The sequence below is a fragment of the Juglans microcarpa x Juglans regia genome, chromosome 8D (assembly GCF_004785595.1).
Source record: "Juglans microcarpa x Juglans regia isolate MS1-56 chromosome 8D, Jm3101_v1.0, whole genome shotgun sequence".
In the NCBI taxonomy this organism is placed as follows: Eukaryota; Viridiplantae; Streptophyta; class Magnoliopsida; order Fagales; family Juglandaceae; genus Juglans; species Juglans microcarpa x Juglans regia.
Genome location: NC_054608.1, coordinates 10835559 through 10845479, shown reverse-complemented (window position 1 = coordinate 10845479; position 9921 = coordinate 10835559). Strand labels below are relative to the sequence as shown.

At 42.8% G+C, this 9921-nt stretch overlaps 1 protein-coding gene across 1 annotated transcript; it reads right to left on the bottom strand.

The window, feature by feature from the left end:
* Nucleotides 1-1318: 1318 nt before the first annotated feature.
* Nucleotides 1319-5864, bottom strand: LOC121242207 (cytochrome P450 CYP82D47-like). Its single transcript, XM_041140100.1, has 2 exons — nt 4905-5864; nt 1319-1951 (listed from the first exon to the last, which is right to left on the bottom strand). The coding sequence occupies exons 1-2, from the start codon at nt 5862-5864 to the stop codon at nt 1319-1321; spliced, it is 1593 nt and encodes a 530-aa protein (XP_040996034.1).
* Nucleotides 5865-9921: the final 4057 nt, after the last annotated feature.

Sequence of the window (9921 nt, the reverse complement as noted above, 5' to 3'; positions counted from 1 at the left end):
ATAAAAATAAAATGTCTTTGTTTCTGCATACTGAACTTTCTGAAAAGGCTCATGTTTACATACTAGTATATGTTCTCTGCTTACTGAGTTGTTGATAACTCACCCCTGTCTTCATAATATGTTTCAGATAATTTTGATGCTACAGCTGAGAATCAGGAATAGGGAGTATTTGCAAGTTTTGTGGATCATAGAAGACTAAGTGCCTTAGGGTGCAATGACTTTTGGAGAATGACTTTTTGGTAGTATTGATATTTTATGTGACTTTGGTATGTTGAGCAATGAATATTTCTAGTTTTGTGAAAAAGTTATGTATAACGACGAGACACCATTGATGTGCCCTTACGTAGGAACATGGATATTTGTGTTGAACAAATAGCTTAATATGTTATGGAGACTCTGGTTTATTTTAAACGCATAATTGGAGTTGATTTTAGGTGACATGAGTTAACTCTCCGGACCCTCGGGAACGGGGCGTTACATCGCCAGCCCTTGTTTGAGCGGGCTAGGTGTTTAGAGCCCAGGCCGTGAGCTTCACGGTTATCCGCCTTCAGCATTGCTCTGACAGGCTCATTGCTCGCAGGAGACTTTCTATCTGCAAGCGGGTTTAGTTCCTTGCTTGTCTTTTGGGTGAGCTACATTGCCCTCCTAGGACTTTCCGAGTGCTAGCGGGTTAGTGATAGTTTCTTGGGCGAGCCGCATTGCTCATCCAGGTGTTCTGAGCGACAGGGGGTTAAGAACACGCTAGGCTGGCTACCCGGGCGAGCAATGGAGCTGGCCCGGGTTATCTCGAGTGCTCGATTGGGATTTTTGAAAACTAATGTGATCGGTGCTTGTCAAGCTTTTTTCCCGGGTGAGCTGCATTGCTCGGCTGGGATTTGCCAAGCTGTCACTCTAGTGTTCTAAGTGATGGTACTCCTAGATTCCATGGGATTGGCATTTAACGAATAAATAGGAACACAATGAAAGATAAAGAGAAAGAACAATGAAACTTATCTGTTTTTTTCGTATTAAACAAGGGTTGCGGTGCGACTAGTTTTGAGGTGTTGAAAGGCATTGCACTTCCTGGAGGGAGATACTTGGTGTGGTTTGGGATACGTCCACGGCGGAGGACGTGCGGGCCTACGAACAGTAACTTCATTATTTGCACTAGTTTTCCACCCGAGACAGACAATAATCTGGCAAAGTTTAACAATTTATATTTGTAGCGTATGAAATTACATGATCAAGCGCGTGTTTGTGTGTGTATATTCTAGTTTGCGCAGAGTCATATTTTCTGAATGTGTGGATCGCAGACCGCTTCAAAGACTGATGCTTCAGACTAGTTATGCAATATGTATCCCGGAGCAAGAAGGCGTGGAATGAGATGGACTTCGAGTGGTGTTGCTTTCATGGAGGTAATTCCGGCTTTCTCAACCATATCTACTGGTTCAGCTGAAGGAGTTGAAAGGTCAAAAGCATGCAAGAAGGTAGCAAGTGTGAGCTGAATCAGTTGCATCCCAAGCGAGATTCCGGGGCAAATTCTTCTACCACTGCCAAATGGTATCAATTCAAAATTCTGTCCCCTAACGTTGATATCTTTGTGGGTAGTAAGGAACCTTTCTGGATGAAATTCGGTTGGATCGGGCCACACATGTGAGTCTCGTTGGATCTTTGCTAGATTAACAAGAAGACGTGTGCCGGCTGGGACATGGTAACCAGCCAAAGTACAATCTTCAGTGGACTCATGCGGCAAAGAAAGTGGGGCTGCAGGGTATAAACGCATTGTTTCTTTGATGACTGCTTGAAGATAGATTAGATTTTTCATGTCCGAATCTTTAACTTGCCTTTCCTTGCCAACCTGGAGGTCTAGTTCTTGTTGGACTTTCTTTAGAGCCTCTCGGTTGTTAAGAAGTAGAGAGAGAGCCCATGTCAAAGTCACAGCTGTTGTATCTATGCCCCCTAAGATAAGGGACTGCAAAAGCGGCAAAGTTAAGAGATATTAGAATAACCCTTTAAGGTCATAGTCCAGTGGGCGAGTATTGACTATTAGGAAGAACATATGTACTGTAAGGCCCAGTTTCTTTGTCAAAGTGGCTTGGAACCGTGCGTGGAAATGGCCCAGCCATTTCAGTGCTTAGTGAGACCACCAAGCGGCGTCGTTTTAGGGAGGTTAGTAGTTCTCTTCCTCCATCTCCGTCACTTTCTCCCTTTCTCTTCGCATTTTCAGTTATTATTTAAGTTTCTCCAGCAACTCTCTCTCGTCTCCCACGTCTCCCATATCTCCCACGTCTCCCTCTTCTCTTTTCGATTTCATCTTTGTTTCTGGTTACTGGCATTAGTTTGAGTTTCCGAATCCCATGCCCTAGACCTCCTCACGTGGATTTCTGTTGCTGCATTGCTTCTGGTTTCCCGAGTGTTGCCGTCTGCTATACTCTGTTTTTCCTCCATTTCTGCATTTTGGTTTCCGTCTGCAACTCACGGGCATCAATTCGCATCCCCTCCATTTTCGATTGGTAAGGGTTTCTTTCTCATCCAAGTATCGGTTTCTCCTTCTGTAACCGTGCGATTTCTGCTTCTTAGTTTTGGGTTTGGTTTATCTTCTTTTTGATGCAATATCTGTTTTGGGCTGTGAGTTTGAGTAGTTTTTGTGAGTTTTTCTGGTTGTTGCGTGGTGAGTATTTCGGGTTGGTGTTTTGTCCTAGGTTTGGATTATTTGAAGTTTCATTGTAGTGGAATTGTTGGACTGGTGGTGGAGAAAATATTTGGAAGTGTTAGTTTATACTTTATGTTATGGAGTTGGGAATGGAAAGAAGAGTGCTTTGTGTAGTGTAAACTGGTTTTGTTGGCAAAATCTGCGTACTTCGCTCGAGCAGACTGTCGAGCGCGATTCGAGCGAACAGCCAAATGAGCACTGGCTTGAGCGGAGTGTCGAGCGAGACTCGAGCGAACCTCTCTGTCTTCCTTTAGCTCGAGCGGAGTGTCGAGCAAGACTCGAGCGAACCTCTCTGACTTGCCTTCGCTCGAGCAGACTGTCGAGCGAACTTGGCTCGAGCCAACTGTCAAGCCAACTTTCAGCAAACACTTTTTCAGTTCCGAATCAGTCTCCACTTAAAGCCAACGTACTGAGTTTAGTATAGAATATTTTGGGTCGAAGTGTGGGCTGTCCGGATTGTTATTTGGCTAGTTAAGTTTGATTAAACTCGTTGAATTATGGTCTAGAGTTTGAGTTCTTGAGTTGTTTAAGACCAATTGTGTATTGTTGGACTTTAATATTTAGTTTCTATTATCTTATGAATAGGTGGCGAGACGGATAGAGATCGTATTCAAGTCATAGATAATACGCTGCAGGAGTCAGGTAAGCGGGGTTCCTATGCTAGGTTTTATACAAGTTAATAAGACTGAGGTTGATTTTCTGAAAACTTTGCATATTTTGTGTTGTGTTGGGAACTTGTGAAAATAAAGATCAACCTCGGTCACTCATCTGCATACTCATGAAATCTGTACGAAAAAGGAAAAATATGTTCTGGCATGCATTGTGTAGACATGAGCTAAATTCTGTCATGTGGTTTCTGAAATCTGAAAAATGAGCGATATTGAGAATATGAAAAGTTGTACATTTATTTAGAAAGATGTTCTGACTTTTGTGTTCAGTGTCGGTAAACTGTCTGATTCTGTTTCGGTACTCTGTATTATTTTGATATAACATTTGAAAACCTTTGGCATGGTGTACTGGTTTTCGTATCTGACTCTGTCTCTGCTTTGCTCTGCTCTGCTCTGCTTGGGTTGGTACCAACTTCTCCGTCTCTGAGTGCACCCACTTTGGAAACAAAGTGGTTTTATTGTGGTCTTTCCTGTGTGCACACTCGGGGCTCCGAGAAGAATAAAGGAAAGATTTCACCTCTGTCTCTGCCTGGTTTGGCCACCGGGGTTAGCACAACCCTACCACGGGGGTGAAACATGGTCTCTGCTCTGTTTGATGCTCTGTTTTGATTTGATGATGATACTCAGTTTATGTTATGCCAAAGTACCATGGGTTTTACTTGTTTTAAAACCATCGCTCTGTTATTTTGAAAATATGTTCTGTTCTGCATGATAACTCTAGAAAAATATTTTGTTTCTGCATACTCTCCTTGATAAATGCTCATGTTTGCACGCTAGCATATGATTTCTGCTTACTGAGTTATTGATAACTCACCCCCTATCATTATAATATTTTTCAGATGATGTGGTGAGTCCAAATGAGGACCTGGATTAGAATGCTCTTTGTGTCTAAAGCTGAGGAGATGTTGGTAGAAGAAGGACTTCTGGTGTTCTTAGTTTTAATATCTTTGGGTTTTATTTATGTCTTGAGTTTAGTAAGATTTATGAAATATTTAGTTGGTTTGTTATGACTATCGGGAAGTTATGGACCCCTTTGATTCATTATTATTGCATTAAAGATTGTGTGGAGTCTGTAATGAGATTATTGAGAAGATTTGAGATTGATTTTCATTTATGAAGTTGTTGGAGATTATCCTTTGGATGTGTTGGGAGACATGTTTATGAGTGACAGGTACTAATTCTCCAAGCCACCCGGGTTTGGGGCGTTACATGTACAGATATGCAGCTTCAGATCTTAGACTACATCGTGTTGTAGCAATGTGTTGAAACTTGAATCGCTACACATTGCTACTTATAATATACAAACTAGCAATGTGTTGAAACACTGTGGAGAGAGAAGAAACCACACTTTCAAGTGTTATAGCAATTCCTAAACCTGTTTTTGTTTTCTTCTTATGGGGTCTTTTTTAAATATGATCTTGCCAAAATATGAGCTAACAATAACCTTTGAACTAATCCTAGGAATGCCAATGCATATGATAGTAGACACTAGTGGATAATTGATTAATTATTTTGATTAATGAAAGTATAATTAACGATCGTACCAGACAAGTAGCTTTGGTGATTGTATCAACATCAAAACTAGAAATCTCTTCGTTCTCTTCGAAGATTTCTTCGTTATCTATGACAACGGATAGCATCACATCCATAAAGTCATGGTGTCCGTTCTTCACCTCACTCAAGACCCTTCTTTGTTTGTGTACTTCTAGTAAACCTTGAAGCACATGATCCATTTCTCTTGCGGCTTTCTTCATGGCCCTCTCGTCCCCACCCAAGTCCAACCATCTCATATATGGAAGTGCATCTGACACCACAAACTTTCCGGCCAACGTGAAGAAATCTATAAATGCCTTTCGGCTCCGGAGATCATTTCCTTCATCCTCATCCTCGGTGGTAGCCCAAGCAAATCGCTTCCCTACAACCATTCTAAATACAGTGTTTAGCGTGATGTTGCCGAACCATCTCTTCATCTCCACTAACATGAGCTTGTTGTTATTGACCAAGAGTTGATCATATGTTTCTTTTATAGATGTGTTTACCTCCGACTCTCCGATGTGTTTGAACATCTCAAGGCGGTGATTTGAAAGGAACTCATGTGTGGTTATTCTTCGAGCTTGGCGCCAATAGGGACCATAAGGGCTCAAACCGAATGTGGCATAGTTATAGCCCATAAGTTCTGTTGCCACAGCTTTGGGACGGTTGGCAAAGGCTTTATCATTGGTGGTGAAACATTCTTTGGCTAACTCTGAATTGCTGACCACTATAGCTTTATGCATGCCCAACCTGATAGTGAAGATTGGTCCATACTTGTCAGCCATATTACCCAAGGTTATATGGGCAGGGTTTGACCTTGCTAATAGGTGGAGGTGGCCGACAATAGGCCATGCACCACCTGCTTCGGGTGGAAGTGTTCTTTGAGGTGTAGTTTTTTTAGTTCTCCTCTTAGAAAATAGAAAGAAGATAAAGAGAAGCAAGGCAAAGACGCTGGCCGTGATATAAGTCATATAACAGGTTGGGTGATTTTGGAAGAGCATATATAATTTCCTTTCTGGTTGTGGATAGAGGTTTCGTAGAGAAGGGGAAAGGGATATATATAGGTACGTGCGCGCGCTTGTGCCAAAGTCACGCCCTAGTCCACTTCACCACAGTCTCTTTTCAGTTTTTGTCATTTAATTGATCTGGCTCTTGGAAATGGCGGAAAGTCAAGAATACACGACAAGCAGCTAGCAATTGCCAACCACTCCATCCGAATCTCTCCCCCCCCCCCCCCCCCCCCCCCCCCCCCCCCCTCTCTCTCTCTCTCTCTCTCTCTCTCTCTCTCTCTCTCTCTCTCTCTCTGTGAGCATAATTTTAAACTAATGCAATCATTCAACCTCGTCGGTCCGATTTAGTGATGTGTATGAATTGAGATAATAACATTTAAGATGAAGAAAGAGTATTAATATTAAAATTTGTACAGCAAAATGGCCCATCTTATGGTTGATCAGATTGCAGAGGAGGCCTTCCGATCTCACCATTTTCCACTGATGTGGAAAAGGTTGTCCACTTGTTCTCGAGATATGAATTGTAGCTCTAGAAGTCTATGAATGTGACAAGAGACTCTGGCCCCTAGTCCTCTTAGAAAAAGTATCATTGGCACGAGGCATTGAATAGAGGCCACGGAAAACAAATTCAATTGGTACACGGTATTGAAGAGCAGTTCAGAGAGGCCATCGCCACAAGACTTTTTGCCCTCAATTTTCTTCCCATCCGGCCCCCCAAAAATAAAACAAATGAAATGCCTCCAAATGACGTACGTGATCAGTATGTATGGAATTCGTGTGAAGATTCTCAGCATTAATGATAAACCACGACTTCAGCCAGAAGATTCAAACCAAATTCTAAATATTTGGGAGGAGGTTAGAAGGGCGATCCAAGTGGGACGTAAGGACGTAGTGCATGAAAAAGGCGTGCATACGTGTATGGACTGGGTCATAGCTGTTATAGACATTTCAGCTTGATGTTATCTTCTATTTTATGTTATCTTCTGCTGCATTTCTATTTCAGTTAGTTCGTAGAGTCAATTTCCATTATTTCAATTGTTACAATTTCCATTATTTCAATTGTTAGGCATCGACTACTGGTAGTGGCCTTAGGATGTTCCTCTGTTTTGGCAAATTCTGTTTTTCAGTTTCTGTTTCAGTTTAGTGAACATGGACTACTGTTTAAGCAGCCGTGGGTTATCAATGAGAAAGGAGCAAAACTTATTCCAGTAAAAACTGAGGTACATCCTCATCCGAAGAGGACATTTTCTTGAGTATTGTCACATACGTTAACAAGGGACCTATCATTGGCCTCAGAGCCAGGTTACTATGGGAACCAACAAGGAGCGTATTGAACACTTGGAGTATGAACTCGGTGCTGTACAAGAAGGACTACAGTGAATGGAGGAAACTCTCAATCGACTTTCCAATGTATTGCTAACTAACCTGGAATCCTCAAATCAAGGCAATCACCACCGGGAAAACCAAGATGGAGGGCGGATGGTCGTCTTGTCCAAATCAGTTAAGCTAGAGTTTCCACGCTTCTCTGGAGACGATCCAACAGAGTGGTTCAATTGGGTGGAACAATTCTTTGAATACCAAGGTACTGTAGAGAACCAAAAAGTTTCCATGGCGGCGTACCACCTTGAAGGGGAAGCCAAACAATGGTGGCAGTGGCTTCGCAGGACGTTACATGAAGAAGGACATATGATTTCTTGGGAAAAATTCGAAGAGGAATTATGGGCTCGCTTCGGACCATCAGGATGCGAAGACTTTGATGAAGCTCTCTCACTGATTAGGCAAATGGGAACATTGAGAGACTATCAACGTGAGTTTGAGAAGCTAGGCAATAAGGTACGTGGATGGACACAAAAGGCGTTAGTAGGGACATTCATGGGTGGCTTGAAGGTTGAGATTTCTGATGGGATGAGGATGTTTAAACCGCAATCTCTCATGGAGGCCATTAATCTGGCACGAATGCGGGACGAACAACTTGCACGCCAGCAATGGTTTGCGCGATCACCACCCACAAGAGCTCCTCTAGTCTTTCCATCAACCACGCGTGCAACTCTTGCTAGTTCTGCTATTCCAATCAGGCGTTTAACATGGGAAGAAATGCGAAAGAGAAGGGCTCAAGGTCTCTGTTTCAATTGCAACCAACGCTTCACCGCTGGGCATAAATGTCAAAAGCCACAGTTACTACTCTTGGAGGGGCATACGGCTAATGTAATATGCGAAGACATTACTGATCAACAAACATTGGAGGAAGACCAAGGTGGAGATACAGGGGAAGTACAAGAACCTGAACAAGAACCCGACATCACGTTGCATGCATTAACGGGGTGGTCGAGTCCCAAAACCAAGCGCATAACAGCAAAAATGGGTCCTCACGAAGTAGTGGTTCTGTCCGGGTGGCCAATGGAGAAAAACTAAAGTGCCAAGGGCATTACGATAAAGTACAAGTAGAGCTGCAGGGTACCGAGTTTTACCTCACCCTTTTTTCTCTGCCATTAACAGGTTTGGACCTTGTACTTGGTGTGCAATGGCTTGAAATGCTCGGATTTGTGGTCTGTGACTGGAAGAAATTGACCATGGACTTTACTTGGAAAAGCCAAGACCGAAGATTGCAAGGTGTAGACGTGCGAGCAATTCAGGAGACAACACCGAATGAAATATCGAAGGAGCTCCGCCAAGGCCATGCTTTATTTGCGATATACATTCAACCAACCTTGGGAACAGCCTCACATGCTACGCCATTTGATTTTAAACAACAAGAGATGCAAAGGATACTTAAAGATTATGAGGACGTATTCCATGAGCCCACAAGTCTGCCACCAGTGCGTGAGGTTGGGCATTGCATTACGCTCAAGGAGGGGACCGAGCCAATCAATGTATGGCCATATCGATATGCACATTTTCAAAAGGAAGAAATCGAAAAACAAGTTCAGGAGATGCTGAATTCCGGCCTCATTCATCCAAGCACTAGTCCGTTCTCATCGCCAGTATTATTGATAAAGAAAAAAGATGGAAGTTGGCGATTTTGCACAGACTACTGCGCACTCAATACCGCCACCATCAAGGATCGATTTCCCATTCCGATGGTAGACGACATGTTTGATGAATTACATGGTGCTTCATACTTTACCAAGCTCGATCTAAGGGCCGGATACCACCAAGTAAGAGTAAATCCTTCCGACATTCTCAAAACAGCTTTTCGTACTCAGAATGGTCATTACGAATATTTAGTGATGCCGTTTGGCCTATGTAATGCACCCTCTACATTCCAAGCCATTATGAACTCTATATTTCGACCTTATCTTCAAAAGTTTATTTTGGTCTTCTTCGATGATATTCTCATATATAGTTCTACTTGGGAAAGGCATGTGGTGCATGTTAAACAAACCTTGGAGATTTTGAGGCAACAACAATTTTTTGCTAAGACCAGCAAGTGTGCATTCGGCCAACAGGAGCTAGAATATTTGGGATACATTGTTACGCCTCAAGGAGTGAAGGTTGATAATCATAAAATTGCCGCCATGGTGGCATGGCCTCAACCAACTAATATTTTTGAATTACGTGGGTTTTTAGGCTTGACAGGATATTACAGGAAATTTGTTCAGAACTATGGCATCATTGCTCGACCTCTCACCAACCTCCTCAAGAAAGGGCAGTTCAGATGGAACAAGGAAGCCGAAGGAGCCTTCATGACTCTCAATCGAGCGATGACCACTACCCTTGTTTTGGCCATGCCCAATTTTAATGAGCCCTTCACCATAGAAACGGACGCTGCAGGGGAAGGAGTAGGCGCAATCTTAACTCAACAAGGCAAACCCATTGCCTTTATGAGCCGTGCACTAGGATTTACAAAAAATTCATGGTCCACCTACACCAAAGAAATGCTTGCAATTGTGAAGGCTATACGCGCATGGCGACCATATTTATTGGGGAGGAAGTTCTTCATCCAAACCAACCAACGCAACTTAAAGTATTTTCTGGAACAACGTTTGGCAACACCAGTGCAGTAGAAATGGGTAGCCAA